At 40.6% G+C, this 20,189-nt stretch overlaps 1 protein-coding gene across 1 annotated transcript in view; it reads left to right on the top strand.

Moving 5' to 3' along the window:
- Positions 1 to 642: 642 nt before the first annotated feature.
- RTN1 (reticulon 1) overlaps positions 643 to 20,189 on the top strand; it is a 236,408-nt gene continuing 216,861 nt past the window's right edge. The window contains exon 1 of the mRNA XM_081230278.1: positions 643 to 1,051. Within this exon, the coding sequence (XP_081086404.1) occupies positions 811 to 1,051 (241 nt within the window). The 5' untranslated portion in view covers positions 643 to 810. The remainder of the gene's footprint in view (positions 1,052 to 20,189) is intronic.

Genomic DNA, 20,189 nt, shown 5'->3' with positions numbered 1-20,189 from the left:
TATTCGCCCTCAGTGCTGGTAGGAATGAAGTCTGGTAAGCTTTTTTCGGAGGATCTCCTGATAGCTCTTTCCTGTACTCCACTATTTTAGGTTCTGTTTTGGAAACAGTTTATGGATGCAGCATTTAACCTCGGGGTTGCAGATTCCGTCGTCTCCATCTGTCAACAACCATCTTCATCCCTCCCCGCGAAGACCAGTCCCCTCCACAGATGTTACTGGTCACCCTCAGAACTGTGGCCTTGAGGGCTCCAGCTTCCTTTCTTTGCTTCGGGTCCCAGGACACCAGTCCAGGTTTAACTTTACGAGTTGGGAGGGCAGCTTGCCTAATCAGTCACTCTTCAGCTGGGGGCTGTTTCTACCTGCTCATCCTCTCTGATTCTCCCCCACATGAGAGGAAGATTCAAGTGGATGTGGCACATCCCCTAATCTAGGCCTGCAGACCGGTGGCTGACGTGTGCAAAGGAAGACTCGGACCAAGCAGGCCTTTTTCACCTGCGTAATGACAGGCTTGGGAGTAGCGAAGCAGCAGCGGCGGCGTCGCCGGCAATAGGAGGAGGAGCGCAGGCAGCGGCCGGGGCGGGGCCGGGAGGAAGTGGAGGGGGAGGAGGAGGAGCTGAAACGCGGAAAGCGGCAGGCGGCAGCTCGGCCGGAGTTGCAGCAGCTGCGGCGGCGGCGGCGCTGACACCGCAACCTCCCCAAGCCCTGAGTCCCGGCGGGGGAGCAGGAGGGAGCGCCTGCCCGCCCGCCCGCCCAGTCACTGCACCTCGGCCCCGCCAAGCAGCCGTCGCTGCGCCCGGGGAACTGCCAACTATGGCCGCGCCGCCCGATCCCAAAGAAGAGCTGCTGTCGCTGGCCAGTCCCGGGTCCCAGTGGTTCGGGGACCGGGGCGAGGGGGAGGAAGAAGCGGTGACGCCGAAAGGGGCCAAGCCCGAACCGCAGGCGGGGGAGCCCGGACCTGGGCTGGGCTCCGGGGCCCGAGAAGCTGCGCCGCGGGAACTGGGCTCGGGCCCCGCCCGGCCGCCGCCCGTTGCCATGGAAACTGCATCCACAGGTAAGGCGGGCGGGCGCCGCTGCCCCGCAAATGGCGTCGGGGACTCGGGTCCCCCAGCCGGTCCCCTTCTCTGCAGCTCGCCTATGCACCTACCTAGAGCTCTCTATCTTGAGCACCAACCTTAACCCCCCTTCGCCACAGGCGACTGTAAATATTAGCGGACTGGTAGGGACAGAAATTTTATTTTTCCAAAGGCTCGGAAGAAAACAAAATACTACTGATCCTTTTATTTCATTATCATTATTTTTCCGGCTTTCAAAGTTGTTCTCAGAGGCACACCGCAGCATCCTGGCTGCCGCCGCGCCTGTGTACAAGTTTTTTCCTTCTTGGAAGGGGCTGGGGGCTGTAGGGCCCGCTTGGCCAGTTGGGAGGATATTCTGAGGCGTGTTTGTGCGCCCGGCGCGCGCCAGCGACGGGGGACGCTGACAACAAAGCGACGGGCGGGCCTGCTGCCCCTAGACCCTGCTCGATCCAGGACAGAGATGTGACTTTAACTCTCCCTTCCCTCCAAGAATCGCCACACCCTACTCGTAGCCCCTTTCCCTTTACCTCCTCTATCTCCCCCTCCCCCCGCACACTAAACCGAAACGCCCAGGTGCGTCTAATTCCAGAGGGACAGCGTTGCCAGAAGGTTGGGAGTTGTGGCGGCTCCCGCCCAGAACCCTTCTTTCCCAGCTGCCCGGATGCTCCCATCTCCAAGGGAGCTGTGAAACTTGCAACCCTTTAGAGCGGCCGCTGGCTGAGGTGTTAGAGGGCTTGAGTGGCGGTGAGTGTTCAGGCACAGTTTACCCTCAGTCTGAACCTGCCTGGTCCTTTGGAAATTGCCCTGGGTTCGCCCTCCTTTCGCCTGACTTCCCCTTCCGAACTGGAGCACGTTGGTGCTCAGCGGGGACCAGGGATCCTGAAGCATTCTGTCCGAAGGATGCCTGAGGCGAGCTTTGGGGAGGGGCTGCCGGCTTGGGTAGCTCTGTGTTTCCCGGGAGTGGGGTAGAGGGTGCTGTGTTGTGTTGTTCCCGGAGAAAGCTTTGCTGTGGTGGAATGAGAGTTGTGTAGTTTTGGAAATGTAGCTCTTGAAGGCGGGGTGCTGGGTGATTCTGCAGGAGGGGAAGGGGGGCGGGACCGGCATGCTTGTTCATGGCAGCTGATTTAGGGGAACCCCTTTCTTAAGCCATTGCCTCTCTTAAGGGTCGTGTGGAGTGTCTTAGGTAGTCCTTAGGTAGTCTTAATTCTTCTCTAGTACAAACGATTTGAGCTGAGGAAAGGAGGTTTAGGGAATGTGTCGAATAAAGCATTATGAAGGGAAGAAAAAAAGTAAAGAAAGAGAAAAGAGAAAGGAAAAGGAAAGAAAGACTCAAAAGCAGAAAACCCCATTTGTCATATATTAGTTATTATGTGGAGGAGGGGAGGATTTAAGACTAAGAGAGATCTCAACAACTTCATCTAAATGGAGAGAGAACAAAACTTTTTATAATTGCAAAAGAAGATGGCAGAAGCTAATAGACAAAGGAAGGTACACATTTCATTGGTTTACCGTTACCGTTCTTCGTTGAGAGTAGCTCATAGTACAGAACCTTTATCCACTGTCATCAAAGTAAATCATTTATAAACATTGCCCACCTCCCATTGGTGTCCCCAAGGCTAGGTGAACTAGGGAGAGGAAGCTAAGCGCCCCCTGTTCAGTAATATACTATCCACTAAAATAGTTGCTATATACAAAATGCCTAGAACAACTGTGACAAAGTAGGCATTTGAAATTTTTAATATTACTATAGAAATATTTTACTTTGTTGAATATATTAGGGGTTTCCTATCCTAGGCAACAAATACACTAATAAAATCGAACATGATGCTAACTTTGGATGGGAGGAGACTGAAGGGAGGCAGAAGGAGCACATAGTTTGCATATTTATGTAGAAAGTTTTAAGTTTATTATTGCTGCTTGAAGGAATTTCTCATATAGTTGTTGGTTGTTTAATGTTTTAAGTTTGTATGTTTCTTTTTAAGTAGACTGTATGGGCTGTTATAAAAGTCCCAGATGCCAGAAATGATATCTAAATAAATAACTAGATCTTAAAAAATTCAAATAAAATCTGGGCCAGCTTCCTTATCTGTTGTTTTGGCAGTTCTGCTGCAATAAGCAGAGTCAGCAGGTGCATCCTCAACTTAAATCAGGGACAAAATCCAGAGGAAGCCTATTAAGCACATGGCTTTCCTTTTTTTAAAAAAGAATGGTGCTCTTTGGGACTCAAATCAAACTAAGAAGTAACTTAGACTTTGAGTGTGATGCACTGTAAATAGCTTTTGTTTCTTTCTCAAATGGAATTCTAAAATTTAAGACAGATATTGATGTTTTAAAAACATTTTTCTGAAAAACACCACTAATCATGCTATCTGGACAGAAATTCTGTTATTGATTTTTATACATTGATGGTAATTAAAGTTCCTAAAGAAATATTTCCAAAAATATTTCTCAGTGATGTCCTGGAATGAATATATGTTTAAAGATCATTAAAGTTGCACTATAAAACTCTGTCAGTACTGTATTCTCTACCCGTACTCCATCAGTACAGATACTCTCATTGCTTCTGTCCCTTTTGTGGGATGGAAATGTCCTTAACAAAAAGTAACACTTTTTTCTAAAGCTACAATTTTTCATGTCTAAAATTGATAATGGGCATATGATATGATGTTTGTTGCCAAGGGAACATTTAATGCACTATATGTAGGCTACAACATGTTAGATTGTTAATCATGAAACAGTGCCATCATCGAATAACTTTATACAAAGAATGTGAAGAGCAACATTTTTGTTTTTTCACGATCAGTTATTTTATTCCTGGAAACTATTCAAAAGGAGCATACAATAACACCAGGATAGAAGAATCACTCTTTGTTTAAAGGAAGAATTTAAAATAGAATATTTGAACAAAATGCAATGGTAAGAATTAACTCATTGGCCACTTTGGAAATTAACTCATTGACTGATTCATGCATGGAAGGCAAAATGAATAAGAGAGTGGAGAATGGTCTGGAGAAAGCAGCCCAGTGTGATGATTTGCTTTAGTGATATTGACTTATAGATAATTTGACTTAAATTTCTAGATGATTGCCAAGGGGGAGGGAAGTGAGAGAGGGAGAGAGAGGTATTTTTCAAATTTACCTGGACTACAGTGCTCATAAATTTATATTTTTCAAATGCTGAATGTGATACTCTATTGGAAAAAACTATTCTTAATCTATCATGATTTAAATACCTTTCAGAAATGTTTATATGTCCTGCATTTATTCTGTTTAATATAATAAATTGTACCATACAGATTACCAATCATCTTCTAAAATCCATGTAGAGACTGGATTAGCTGTCTTTTCTTTTGGATGTGCTTGATAGATGTGTACATTTTTTTAAATTTTTGAGTCATTCCCAGCAATCGTCTTCAGAAGGTGTAAATTTCAGTCTTCTGTTTTCTTTCACCTTTTAAGAAAGCTACAGTTCTATTGAAATGGGAAGGAACAGTACACTAGCTTTTACAATATTTTACAGGACCTATAAGAAAAATAAGAGTTTCTAATGCAATTTATTTCTCTGGACATAGGCTCTGAATATAATCAGTGACATTTCTGGCAGTAACTACAGTACTTATCCTTTCATATTGGGAATTCAAATTAGGTTAAATTAAAATTTAGAAACACATACCCTTAAAATACATTGATAAATAAATTTTATCAGAGCTTTCAGCATAACATCCTTTTCATGAACTCACTGTTCCAGGAAACCCATCCTACTCATTGTCCCTCAGATACACCATAGACCTTCTTGCTCCCATCTCTTCTCTAGGCTGTTCCTCTACTTCTGACTCTGAGGGTTTGGAGAAGAGTTGTGGATTATTTTGTTCATTATACTGTCTATCTTGCATAGCCTGGAAGATAGACAAAGCTTCCAAAAATTTTGTGTAAAGTTTTTATTATCTGTAAAGTGAGAGACCATTGAGATTCAATTCAATTTAGTAAACATTTATTGAATGCCTCCTTTGTGTAAGGATCTGTGCTAAACACAGGTTTTGGTTTCCTAGGACATGTGCACCTTTCTGTTTCACATTAGTATTTAGTTAAACAGTTCTTTTATGTCATTTTTCATTTTCCTCATTCCCAAGTCGTTGCTGGAAGACTGTTTAGAAGGATATTATAATAATCTAACCATATGGGCACACAGGCATGAATTAGTTTTCTGAGGTTGACATAGGATAAATAAATACTAGCATAGCTTGCTCAAAGGGCATAGCTGGGGGAAAACAAAATCTATCTATCTACCTAACTATCTAGCTAATTCTATCTTCTTCATAGAAGTAACTGTGGCTAAATAGTACTTAGAGATCCTTGTATTAGTTAGTAGTGCTTTTATTTTAAATTTAAAGGAAATTATCTCAGTGGTGACTAAGGGAGATTTGAAAAAAGGCACTGTAAAATATAGACGGCAGTGAAAATAAAAGACATATTTCAAGAGACTAATACAACCACACAGGAATGCTTTCCATGAAAGAATATGGTCAAAAGATGAAAGACAACCAGTTTTATTTCTTTAAATAGTATTTGAGGGAAAAAAGAACAATGAAAAGAACATGAACTAGAGAGGCTCACTGCTTGTGGAAGACGCTCTAGTGAGAGTAATGAAAAAAAGGAGGGAAGAGTTTCTCAGTTCACATTTAACCCGTATTATTTAAAATGGACAGCGATCATTTTGAAATGTATAGGAATATTGAACCACTATGTTGTGTAGCAGGAACTAACATAGTATTGTAGGTCAATTATACTTCCAAAACAAACAAACAAACAAACAAACTCATAGAAAAAGAGATCAGATTTGTGGTTACCAGAGGTGGGGTGGGTGGGTGGAGGGGGAATTGGTTGAAGGTAGTCAAAAGGTACAAACTTCCAGATAAGATAAATAAGTACTCAGGATGTAATGTACAACATAATTAATATAATTAACAGTGCTGTATGTAATATATGAAAGTTGTTAAGAGAGTTTGAGTTCTCATCACAAGGAAAACATTTTTTTCTATTTTTTTAGTCTTATATCTATATGAGATAATGGAAGTTCATGAAAGTTGATCATTTAAAAATAAATAAGTAAAATGGACAGTGATTCTTAAGCTGGGCAATCTAAAACATACGGAAAGAAAGACTGGAAGCCCAGGATAAGTAAACAGCAAGTAGAATACTGTATCACTGCTCTGATAAGATTGGTTCTTCGGAGCCAACTACTTTATATCTCATGGTATAGAATGAGTGTGGTGAGCAGTTTTGATGTCATTCCTAGTATCTCTTGAGAATAAGACTAATTTTAGAAAAGTTGAAATGGGGAATGATTTTCAGAAAAGGGAAAACAATGGATATTTAAAACTTACAAGCCAATATATTTGTTGCTGAGTGCTGGTAGAATCTAAGAATGCATTATTATGCTGAATATTTATAAACCCTTAGAAAATAATAAACATGTTGATCACCAGCAATTCCCATTTGTTCACTAAAAAAATAATGCCCATAAAACATAATTTTCTCTTTTTCATATTCTGAATCACCAACATATGCACAGCACTTACTAATGCACAGGAACTCTAGAAAGTACTCAACTTACATTAGAAAGCACGCTCTTTAATTTTACAAATGGCACAAAGTTTCAAAAGATGATTGATATGGTAGAGGGTAGCACTGCTATTTAAAATTTTTGATTTTAATGTTAACTCAAAAGCAAATTCTTTTTATTAAAATATTTTTTACTCTCATTTAAAAAATTCCTTGTTGGGGTAAGAAGCACATGCACGTGATATTAAAATTTAAAAGCTACAAAAGGGTATTCAGAGAAAAGGAAGTATTCACACTCAGTCTTTCAACCAGCCAGCTGTTATCCCTCTTCAGCAGCAACCATTGTCATCAAATTCAGCAATAGAGCATTATTTAATTAATTCATGATTATACTATTATTTATTGAACCCCTGCTCTATGCCAGGCATTGTTCTAAGCACTAAGGATACGGTACAGAAAAGGACAGATAAACGTTTATCTCTTGGTCTTCCCTGGTGGCGCAGTGGTTGAGAGTCCGCCTGCCGATGCAGGGGGCACTCGTTCGTGCCCCAGTCCGGGAAGATCCCACATGCTGCGGAGCGGCTGGGACCGTGAGCCATGGCCGCTGAGCCTGCGCGTCCGGAGCCTGTGCTCAGCAACGGGAGAGGCCACAACAGTGAGAGGCCCGCATACCGCAAAAAAAAAAAAAAAAAAAAGTCAAGGTATGATAAGTCCTAAGGAGAAAGTTAAAATAGAGCAGTAGAGTGAGAGAGATAGTCAAAAAAGTCCTCTTTGATAAGGTGACATTAAAGCAAAGACTTGAAGAAAGTGACAGAGTAAGTCATGCAGATGCAGAAGATCATTTTAGGCAGAAGGAACAGTCTGTGCAAAGGCCCTGGGTGAAAGTACTCCCTGGAATAGCAGGGAGGTCACTGAACTGGGGTGAACAAGGTGAAAACGGTAGGAGATGGGCTCAGAGTGCAGGGTGAGGGGTGATGGGCAGATTAGGTCCTATAGGCCGTTTTAAGAGTTTTGGATATTATTCTGAGTTTAATGGGAGCCACTGGGGGGTTTACAGTAGGGGAGGAACATGTTTAGAGTTAAGTTTTAAATTAAGTTTAATGGATCACTCTGTACTGTGTTGAGAATCTAAAATGGGGGAGGAGGGGAGGAATATGGAGCAAGAATGATCAACTAGGAAGCTATTGTAATAATGCAAGCAAGAGATGATAGTGGCTTGCACTGGGGTGATACATTGGAGGGGGTGAAAAGTGCTTGGATTCTAGATATATTCTAAGTGTAAAGCTAACAGTGTATCCCTAATGGGTTTTGTACGGGTGTGAGAGAAAAGAGTTAAGGATGACACCATTTTATGGCCCGAGCAAATAAATGCAAGAGTGGAGTTGCTATTAGCTGGGATTGGGAAGACTTTGGGAGGGGCAGGTTTTGGGGAAAAGCCAGGAGTTTGGTTTTGCAAATGCTAACTCTGAAATGCTCATTAGATAGCCAAGCAGTGATGTCAAGCAGGTAGTGTAGAGGTCAGGGGTGGGGAATGGTCTGGTCTGAGTATGTGCATTTTGGAGTTGTTGGCATAGAGTTGAGATCACCAACAGAGGGTGAGTTTTGACAGTGAAGAGGTCAAGGAGTCCTGGGATACCCAAATACTCAGAGTTTCAAGCAAAGGAAACTGAGTAAAAATGGCTTAATGATGTAGAGGGGGAACTGAAAAAGTGGGATTCCAGAAGGCAGAGAAATGTATGTTAAGAGGGATGGAATGATTGACTCTGTCGAATGCTGCTTGTAGGTTGGGTAAGATGAGGACTGAGAATCAGCCATTGGATTTGACAATGAGGAAGCCATGAATTTGATGAAGCTGTTTTATTGTGAATTGTTGGGGGAAACTTTGGTTGGAATGAGTTTTAAGGAAAATGAGAAAGGAGAAAATGAGAGACAATATTATAGACATAACTCTTTTGAAGGAGGAAACTAGAAAAATAGGAACATAACTACCTGGAGGGTTGGGATCAAGAGAAGGGGAAGTTTTATTTAATTATTTTTTACTATGGGGGATATTAAAGTGTATTTGTAAGATGATACAAATGATTTAATAGGGGTGGAAAGATGGATGGTACAGGAGAGGGAGGAGGCATTTCCTGTACTATGTCCCTGAGCAGGTGAGGGGAAATGGATCAGGACACAGTGGAGGGATGATGTTAGATAGATGTAAGGACAGTTCATGGATATAACTGGAGGAAAGACAGAGAAGAGGGCACAGGTGCAGGGGTAGGGCTGAGGATAGGTAGAAGTTCAATGAAATAGGAAGAAAGGTCAACAGCAGAGTGAAAGCAAGAGTGGAGTTGGAAGTTTGAGAGGAAGGGAGAAGGTATACAAGTTTTGTGTAGGAGATTGGGAGAGTGAAACGTCAAGGGGAAATGGTAGGAATTCTAAGCATCCCCAGTGCCCACTTGGAGTTGAAGGTCATGAGCTTAAAGCGAGACCAGTTACCATACATGTTGTCTTTTTTTCCCATCAGTGTTGATTTCAAGTAGGTGGACAGTTGGATTGGTTTTTGTTTTTTTCTGGTAAGTATGACAAGATGAGATGGGCAGATGAGTTAAGGATGTGTGCAAGGCAGTGAGAGTACTGGCGGGTTGTGGAATCCGGGGAGGAGGAAGGAGGACAGAGGGGGATGAAGCACAGTGAAAAGATGATGTGAACAGTGGGTTGTGCGTACTGGCAGGGTTGAAGAAGAGCAGGAGCCGGGGTACTAGAGTAAGGGGGCTGAAAGGATAAGATTCACGATGGAGTGTTTGATATGGAGATTATGGAGGGGGTACAGTTATTGAGGGGATTGGGAGACAGATGTAGTGGAGGACAAGGTCATCAGAGGAGTGGCGTCCAGAAGAATGGTAAGGCTGGGAGTGAGATAATTACTTACATGATTTCTGAAATTGCAATGATTGTAGCAATTGGAGAATACAGTGAACTGGTGCTGATATCTTTAGGAAAGGACACAGTGGCCTGGGCTTCAAAGCTAGGGGATTTTAGAGGGGAGGGAAGAATAGTAGCCTGTAAAATTATGAATTTCTGACTGTAGGTTCTGCAAAATTCTATTTAATATGTTCAAAATGTAGGAGACAACTTAAAATAGTTCATTGTGGGGGATGGGAACTTTGAGGGTTGTAATTAACTAAATATGAGCTAGTGGTATGGTGAAATTACTAAAATATCTTATGTAATTTTAGATAGTATTAATAGAAAGTCTTGGGTACACATTATGTGAGGTAATAGTTCCCCTAGATTCTGTTTTAAGCAGACAAAATTTGGAATCTTATACTAAATGATAGGTGCCATGGTTTAGGGACACTGTAGTACAGTGAAAGGTGACTAGATTGGTGTGACTTCTAGAAAAAAAAATGCTGTTTGAGAAATGGTTGAAAAAATTAAGACTTTTTAGCCAGAATAAGAGAATGAAAGGAGATCTGAAAGTAAAATTCAAATACTAGAAGAAATCTTATTAACCAAATGAAGACTTGACCGAGGTGATTTCACACGGCCAAATTGGGACTGGTGGGTAAATCAGAGAAACGCATTTCACTTAATGAAGGAGAAAGTTCTAATAATTAGAATTGCCCAGAAAAGAGATAGATTGCCTCTCAGTTACTGATATTTAAGCACAAGTGAGGTTGCTGTTTATTGGGGGAAACAGAAAGGAAAGTGTTAAGTTATACCAAGATCTTTATTCCTTCATAAGAGAAAACAATACACCTAACCTTACCTGTGGTTGTTAGAGAAGGCATATTTCACAAGAGTGAACAGCTCACAAATGAAACCAGAAACAGTACTCATCACAAAAACCACAGTTAACTTCAAGTTGGCTCTCTAAAAAATGCACTCTTCACAGAATTGTGGCCATCTTTAAATTCTTCTCTAGTTCTCCATTGTTGAGAAAAACTCTATAATGTAACATACTGCCTCTTGAGAACTACAGTTTTATACAATTTGGGGTTATTAACCTAAATGTGAAACATGCTATCTGCAAGCATCTCTTTACTTATTCTTTTTTCCTGAACTATCTTTTTCATTTTTTTTACTACAGACTCTAATTCCATAAATATTTGATATATTCTAAAATGTTTGGGGAATTCATTAACTAATTCCATATTGTAAAAGCATCGTATGATTCTGTCCTTAGTCCTCTGCCCGTGTGCAGCAATGAAGACCCAATGCAGCCAAAAATAAATTAAAAAATTTTTTTAAATTAAAAGAAAATTAGAAGAGAAGCCATAGAATAAATTAGTTTTTTTGGAAGAGATTATGTAGTATGGGAGGAACAAAGGGCCAAGAACAAAGCAAGTGCTCCTTGTGTCTTACTAGCTGAGTGACATTAGGCCAGTTATTGAACCTCCCTCAGCCTTAGATTCTGTGTATGTGGCACTAGGTCTTGTAGAGTGCCTGGCAATTAGGTGGTAACTCCCCTCATTATTATAGTATCATGGAAATCAAGATGGCATGGTATAAAATTAGTCTTGACCAAGAAGACAGATTTGTCTAGTCTTGGCTTTGGCACCTAATATCATTGTCAATGTGGGCAAATTTGCTTTATGTCTCAGTTTCTTCATATGTAAAATGGGCATGATACCATTGTCCTGGCTACCTTATAGGGCTGTTTTGAGGATAAAATGAGATAACAAGAGGAGGTACATGCAAATTGCAAATTACTCTACATCTGTAAGGAACTACTAATAGGAAGCCTGGTAGCACTGTCAGATGCAGAAGAGAGGTCTAAGAGAATAAAGATTGAGAAAAAAATCATGTCACCTCGGCCCTAGGTGTTTTAATAGAAAATGTTTGCTGTGCTTAGCTGAACCTCAGCCAAATGTTAGTGGGGAATGGCAGGAGAGCGAGGAAGAGTGGGGCTGGGGAGAAGCTGGTTCTGGCAATCCACATTGGGAGACACTTTGGCTATGAAGAGTACAGTTGGAGTGGCGACCCACCCCATTCTTCATGTCCTAAAGAGTGAACTGTGGCTGGAGCAGGGCTGAGGCATGCTCATAGGGGCCAGGTGAGGTCTATTCTTAATCTCCTGCTCAGTGGAAGGGCAGTAAATGTAGAAAGCTGCCCCATGTGTGCATGGTAGTCTGGAAGAGGCTGTCTCCCAGAGAGGCTATCACAGTGAAAGCCAGCCCCTGCACCTCACCCCCACCTCTCCCCACAAGCTTAAATTAATTGGCCCTGTGGGCTTGTAGGTACTTGCATGCTAGTCTTACAGCTCTATAGATTTAAAAGTCTTCCATAAATAGATTAATACTTCTGGAAAGATGGAGTAGACAGCTTTTCCTTATCCCTCTTGCTAAGTACAGCTAAAAATTCTGGACATTATATACAGGATAAGCATAAAAGACTGTGCAGTGAAAGTAGCATACTTGTAAGGCATTAACCTAGATGAAAACCTATCTGAACTAGAGTGAGAGAGAAAAGCTGGGTGAGGGAGACAGTAGCTAAAACTTGGAATGACAGAACTTGAGAATCCAGAGATTTTTCTTGCAGTAGGTTTCTCAAACTAACTCTATGAACAGAATAGGAGGGTCACAGTGAAACTGCAACACATGTAAAGAAAGAAATAGAGGCTTTTTTAACCATAGTTAACTCTCAGTCAGTGGAGCAAGCCAGCTTCCCCCCAGGTGAGGAACTCTTAGTCTTATTAACTCAAGGTGCCCAGAACCAGGAGCTGAGAGTTGTGCTTGGCTCCAGGAGGGTTGACCACATGCAGGGCTGGGCCAAGTGTTGAGGGTACTGAGAGCATCGGAGCAGAGATGGTAGCAGAAACCTGGACTCTGGTTGAAAGAACTGAAGATTTACAGCCTGCACAAGAGAAGATAGGATGGGTTATGACAGCCACCTAAAAATACATAAAAAGCTGCCAAGTGGCATAGGGACTGGGTATGTTCTACATGACTCTGGAGGATGGAACTGTGGTCGATCATGAGTTAAGCCGTGAAATATGAAAATAGCTTGGACTACCTCATATGGTGGTGAGTTTCTTGTTACTGGAGGCATGTAAGCATAGCTGGGTTGGTCGCTTATATGACAGAGGAGATATAATAGAGAGGATACATTAGGTTAGTAATTCTTTTTTTTTTTTTTTTTTTTTTTTTGCGATATGCGGGTCTCTCCCGCTGCGGAGCACAGGCTCCGGACGCGCAGGCCCAGGGGCCATGGCTCACGGGCCCAGCCGCTCCGCGGCATGTGGGATCTTCCCGGACCGGGGCACGAACCCGTGTGCCCTGCATGGGCAGGCGGAATCTCAACCACTGCGCCACCAGGGAAGCCCTAGTTTAGTAATTCTTTATCTTTTCAGGATCATAGATCCTCACTGGAGAATCTGATGAAAGCTTTGGAATCTCTGCTCAGGAAAGTGTACTTACAAACACCGTTTTGGACACAAATTCTGGCATTTTTTCGGAGGCCTTTTATGGATGGAGGAATTAAATAACTTTCTAACTCTTAGAGATCAATAATTTCAGATACTGTCATATAAATCACTGTTTATACAGCAGCAATAGTTTCATGGTTTAATAAAATCTCATTGAATCATCCATTTATTTATTCAGCAAATATTTATTAAGCATGTACTATGTGTGTGTGCGTTTGCATACACACACACACAAACATACACACACAAGTTATGTAGTTGAGTAGGTGATACTTAAATATGTAACCAGAATATAAAAATAAATGCAGTAAAATAACAACATAGTCTATTATGAAGTGTCTAAATTAAGGAAAAGTCTGCATTCCATAAATTCTATTTTGTTAGTTTCAAGAATATGTGGTAACTGAATTTGTGGCTCTCAAAGGATTACTGAGCCATCCTCTTTCCAAACTGGCCCTGGTGAAGTGGGAGAAAGTGTGTGAACTAGGAGACGCCATGCTGGTTTCCCATTTCAGCTCTTCCAATGGCCAGTAGCTAGTCTCAGCCTCTCTGGGAAGGGCTAAATGGTGGGTCTATATGAATCTGTAGTGTCTAGATAATGATGTATCATTTGTCTATTCACTTTTTCTATGTACATTGTACACTTCTGTGTACACTTTAGTCATTACTAAAGTTTTTAGAACCAGTGGTTACGTTAGGCAACATTCCTTTACTGATTATCAGGAGATGCTTGGGGTTAGAGTAGGGGAAGATATTAATTTTCCCTCTAATAATATCCCCATCAGCCATCTAAAGTCACAATAAATAAATAAACAAACAAACAAATAAATAGATATCTTTTGATGTGAACAATTAATGTTTTCTCAATTTTATGTAAAATATACATGCAATATTTTTTAAAATCTGTACTACTTTTATTATTTACATATGAGCACATCATCAAAGTAAAGAGGTGCTCCCTGTGCAAATCCAGCTTTAAAATACTAAGTCAACTGGCTTCTACTCCAACCAGACTGTAGCCCCTAAGCACCATCATATATAGAATTTTGGAGTTACTACTACTGATCATACTATTGATTTATTTAGCAAACCTTTTATTATAGATAATACACGGTAAATTAAATTGCAACCCAGCATGTTTGCATTACCAGAATTGAACTTGTGTGAGTTTATTTTTTAAATTGAATCCATGGCATTAGAGAAGTGTTCCTATTTTATTTTACCATAAGCATGAGAAAGAATAAACACCTAGAAATTGTATAACCTTTTAAAGGCCAAGCAGTTCCTGTTTATAATTTGTATGCTTGCATATCAGAAGTCTCAGAAGAATTGGTTTCATTTCTGTGAATAAAGTGGAGCAATTAAAAAATTTATTTTTAAAGAGAGGTAATGTACTTTCTAGAGAAATGAGTCCCAGAAGTATCCTATCTTGAAGGTAAACATGTGTTAGGAGTAGGGACAATTTGCAGTGGCCTGTCAAGGCCGTCTGTGTTACTTTTTTTTTTTTTTTTTTAAAGTGTAGTGATCTTCTCTGTGCTCAGTAGTTATCTAACTATTATAATAACTCCCAGGAACATTGATTCCTAAAAGGAATCTTTATCAATCTGTTAAAAGCAAAAAAAGCTCCGCCATTCTGCCAGATGGGGGACATCAAGGTCAACCTTTAACTGTATCAGTTAACACATAATGACTATGTTTGCACTGTGATGGCTCTTGTGAAGATGTCTTTTTGATATTGAATTGATGTTGACATGCTCCACTGTATAATCACATTATTATGAATCTTGTAAAACATAATTTTCAGTTCATTAAAGGAAGGGTTGGTACATCAGTTGATCGCAAGAACCTAGAATTTCTTTTTTTTTCTGTGAAGGTCCCTGTCCTTCAAGGAAAAAAAAAATCAGCAGATGACTGTGTATAAGTAAAGTGGGACTTAATTTAGTTGATTTTCTTACTGAAATAGAAATGGTCAACTCTACAGCCTTGTTTTAAAATTGTAAAAACAATAGTAAAAGAAATGTTTGCAAGAGAAAACATTTATTCATGATCTCACTTTCTTTCTCTTTTTTTAAAATCTCACCCTCTCTGCACAACTCTTACTGCCAACTTCATAAGGTGGTTTGAGGATTCAGTGAGCTAGTATTTGTAGTTCTTGACACATAGTAATGACTGTATAAATGTTTGCTATTCTTATTATTGTTATTAATTCCCTGTCAATTTTATTTATTTGCATAATAATCACCAACCTCCCTTAAGAACTTTAGAATGGATGAAACACTGATGTCCTTTATGGAGTGATCCTCATTTTACAAATGTGAGCTACATCTCTGGCTCCCTAGTCTCATGCTCTCTCTATTGTACCACAGTGCCTTTCTGCCTTTGAAATATAGTTTAAGGAAAAATAACACTGTCTTACAAGACAACAAAGCCAGGACCTGGAATTCAGCTTTATCTTTCAGGGAGAGAAGACAATAATGGGAATCTTAGCTGGAGAGACAGGAGGAGAGATGAAGGTGGAGAAGAGAGGGGGCAATGGGGTTGGAGAGGGGTGGTGATGGGGGAGGAAGCCTGACCCCTGGAATGGACACAAATAAACAAAGGGGAGGGGAGTTAAGACACGGAAAAGGAGAGAGTTAGGGAACAGAGAAATACACAGAGGGAGGGAGGCCCTTCGAGGAAGCCAAAAATATATCTGTATTTCTATCTTTATATAAAGGGATGGATTTGTAAAAAAAAAGGAAAAGAGAAGTAGGTAAGAAAGCTTTCCTAAATTCTAGAATCTGGAGTGAGACTAGGTTCTTGGCTTTACTTCCCTTTGAAATGGTAATTTGCATTCTTACAGTTGCTTAGATCCTTAAACCGCCAGTGACTTTTCTAAATGGGGTGACCCCAGCAGCCCCCTGTGGCTCAAGGGTAGGAGTTGTTCTCAAGGTGTTCTGTACCGGGCTGCCCAGAGCTATCTCACCCCCAGGCTGGATGAAATCAGGCCGTGGGCTGAGTCAGGCCTGTGGGCCAAATGTTCCTTCCTCTGTCTGGGGATTTTCCAAAGGACTCAAATTAACTTTGTCTAAATGGAGAAGAATTTAGCTCAGGGTTTTCCCTTAGATGTAAGAGATTATTTGTAAACTCTTCCCTTATGTACAATGAGCACTGAGGTTTGCAAATGCAATGGTCTGGATATCGATATCAAGAAGTTAAATGGTTTTTCTTTTACCATGCTCAAGTATAAAAATGTACTTATACCTTGACTGGGGAACAAGGCTAGTTAAGGAAAAGAGAGAAAACAGATAAAAGTGAAGGAAGTTAACATTTATTTAGCACCTAGTGCTAGGCAGACAGGCACTGTGACAAACACTTTATATACTTTCTTAGATTAGTTTAGGATCCAGTGGCCTATTAATAGGTAGCAGAGGACTGTATTGTCATTTAGCTAATCTGAGTGGTGATGACAGACAATTTGCATAATTCTCTTTATTTGCTTCCAGCCAAGACCAAAAACTAGACACAGATAAGTCTTCTAGTGAGATCCCAGGATGGGGACCAGATGTTGGGGTTCATGTCCTAGTTGGTAACACGTGTGCATTTTCAGGAATGTTTATTTAAACCACACTCTTCCTGGGGCCTGTTGAAATAGTAAGCTAAGCATTTGGGGTCCTTCCTATCCTTGCGTCAATGGTGATTTGCATACATGTACTTGTTTGTATTCTATCAAGTGCATGAATGTTTCTTCTTGTCCAGTCTGCAAGTCCCTTGAGGCAGGTTTTATGTCTCGAATAGTCTCCATAATTCCTAGCAGAGGGTCAAGTATATCAGTGTCAGAATTTCATTGTTTGATGATTTATTTTATTTTTTCCTTTGATTACATAAAATGCTCTTAGTACTATATTGGGATCATAGCACATTTTCATAAGCTTTCAAAGTTCACAGAATCAATGACTATTCATAGACATTAGAAGTAGGATTTGTATCTTTTGTGTATGACTCATGTGACCAATATTCAGTCAATTACAGTGTAAATTCTTGCTCCTGTTTCTGTGTTATAAGAATAATCAGCAAAAAATTTTCATGTCATACCACTTTGAATTTCTTTTAAAAACTCGAGAGTGCTAACTTAAAAAATAAAAACAATTATTGACAGTTATGATTAAAACTATCTGATGATAAATGAATTCTGTTGACATTTAAAAAAATTAATTAGATGGATGTCTTTGATAAGGTGTTCAATTATCCTGAGAATTTACATGATAAAATGCAGTCGTTTGCCTTGAGATTAGTTTGACACAATTGCCATTAACAGCTCCTCCTTCTTAGCACCTGGCAGCTTAGCACCTGCCCCCAAGAAGGGGATGCTGCACTGAGATGCAGACCATTACAAGTTAAATCTTCGTTTTCTTTTAGTAATAGGAATAATAATGGTGCATTCATTTTTCATTAGTTTGTGGAGAGCAAGGCATTAGTCTTTCCAATTCAATTCTAGTCTCTTAAAGTGTGAGCAGTTACTTGAGGTGAAAGAGGCTCCAATGAAGTGGAACTTAAAAGCAGGTTTGGGCCTGGTGAAAATTTTATTTCAGGAGTTCCCGGGGTAGATGGCCTGGCTAAAAGTCTTCATATGTGATTTGTAAGTAAATTCAGGCACTGAGCCCACTTCTGACTGCTGGGCTGGGTAATCTGTGCCAGCTTCCTTCATCTCTACTTGGCCCTGCCTATGTATGTTGCTGTCTCTTCATATGGCAGGAAAAGTCTATGATTCAAGAGTTAGAGCTGCTCAAAAGGGAATATAGCATGAAGTAGCATGTTCCCCATCACTGGAAGGGTTCAAGTACAAGACTGCATGATCACTTATTGGGGATGTTTAAAATAGGCTTATTTTCAATTAAGTGAGAAGTGAGAAGTGAGAAGTTGAACTACACTACTTCAAATATTTTTTATATTCCTTTTGTCTCAGGATTCTACGATTTTACAATAAAATCAGGGAATTGTTATATACTAAGTCCTGTGAATGACTTTGTAAGACACCTATATTTTGAATGTTGGGGATTTAGACCTTTAGCTAAAACTTGTATGAACCCATATGAGCAAACCAAAACACCAACAATCTAAATTTGCAAGTAATTTTAACAAAAAATACTTTCAGCTTATTATTTTTATGGCATGCTCAGGTAAAATGTTATTGGTTAATAAAATGGAAACATTGATTAATCATTACGTTCTGTAAAATACTATTGGTAGACAAAAATATTTATAATGTAGTGTTCACCGGGGACAACAGTAAAGAGATGGGAACTAATTATTCATTTTTATACACTTACATGCCAGGTATTATGCTAAGTGCTGTGGATAGAGCATTAAAAAACCTCTTTCCTCAAGAAACTTATAGTCTATGAAACAGTTAAATAGATCATCAATTATATTTTATTGTGAAATATGATAGAATGATGTACATGATGCTATGTCAAGCATCTTAATAGAAGGGAAGGTTAGAAGAAGATTTTTACTGGAAGTGGTTCTGGAACTGAGATTTAAAGGATGAGAAATTAGCAAGATAAGGCCCGGAGAAGACAGTTCAGAGAGAACAACTCTGCTTAAAGCCACGTTTCTCCCTTCTTGCTTTTTCAAAGAGGAATCCTTTGTTCTGAGAGTGCATATGGCTTTCAGAATTGGACAGACTGCATCTCAAACAGGTATGCAGACACTTGGCTAAGGATCAAGGGCACTCAGAGCCAGACTAGACAAAGTCAATTTTTTCCAGTAGCAAGCCTTTTAAAACACTATTTTTTATTACAAAATAGATGGATGCATTGAAGAGTAAATTCACATGTAGTTTTCAAAATTGAGACTTTAAATAAACTTCCTGCATCATATACTAGACTTCACACACAGGCCCTTGGGATACACACTTGATTTTCTTTTTCTATTGTGCTTACTTAGTTGGAAATATTTGAGAACTACTAGGCAGAAAGGTGTCTGGGTAGGTGCTCTGGGGTGAGTACTGAGAACCTCAGGATCAAGGTAACAGATGAGTGTTATATGAGTGGGTGTGCTTGCGTGTGTGTTGTACATGTGTATGTGCATGCACTGACTCATCGACATGGGTGCTGAGATGAGAATAATGCTGTGAAAAAGACTGCTGGGATTGGTGAGTGTTGTCTGCTATGGGTGAAAAATGGGAAGGAAGAGAAGCAAAGCTGGGCCAGGATTTATGCTTTAGATCATTCTATTTCTCCTTCCTCACAAAAGCACTAGTGAACCAGGAAGGTTCGGGGAGACATCATCGTTCTGGTCCTGGTTCTTTCCTTCCATCATCCTTGTTATGCAGTATCGCTGACCTTCTGTTATGTCCCAATCTGGTTCATGGCCCATAGTGATCCACCCCTGATTGGTTACTTACTGAAATCAGGGCTGTTACTACAGACAGTTCTTGGGTTTTTTTTTTTTTGCAGTTGCTCCAAGTTCAGATTTTTAAATATATAGCCTTCGTCAATGGTACGTTTATAGTTCCAACTGCTGTTCCTAATCTACTATAGTGGGGTTATATATGATGCTGGAATTTAGGAGATTTTTTCTCCTCCCCCATGTCCTCTTTAGACTTTAGACTTGTCCACGGCAGCTGCCTGAACTAGCTTCTTTTTCTGGGTCTTGAAGGATGTCATGTGCTGGAAAATTGTGCAGGGAAGACTTCCTAGGGTGAGGGTCCGGGGAGTACAAATGAATAGAGTTGTAAAGCTGGCATGACGGGATAATGACAAGTGGTTCCAGGTGTGCCTAGACCCTCCTGGGGAAGGGAACGGAGAATGGAATGGTGGATAGGACTAGTCTGTGAGAAGCTTAAAGCTGTTGGATGGCATAGCAAGAACTGTAGATTTTATTCTCTTGACAATAGAGAGTCATTTGAGGTTTTGTCAGTGAGATAGGAGCTCTCTCAGACTGGTGTTGAGAAAGCGCTTTGGCGACGTGGAAGGTTGGAGTGGGAGCAGGCAAGGGCTGGGAGGTGAGTTGAGAGGCTTCCATGGTAGGGTAGAAGCTGTGGCAGTGGAGAGCAAGAGGCGTTAGGATGGAGAGATTTTGTGTGAAGTACAGATAGAACTTAGAGAGTTATTTCCGTTTCTGGCTTGGACATGTGGGTGCATGGTGATGCGCTTA

This window comes from Mesoplodon bidens (genome assembly GCF_964165515.1).
Source record: "Mesoplodon bidens genome assembly, chromosome: 3".
Lineage (NCBI taxonomy): Eukaryota > Metazoa > Chordata > Mammalia > Artiodactyla > Ziphiidae > Mesoplodon > Mesoplodon bidens.
Note: the sequence above shows the minus strand (reverse complement) of the source record. Positions and strands in the feature narration are given on the sequence as shown.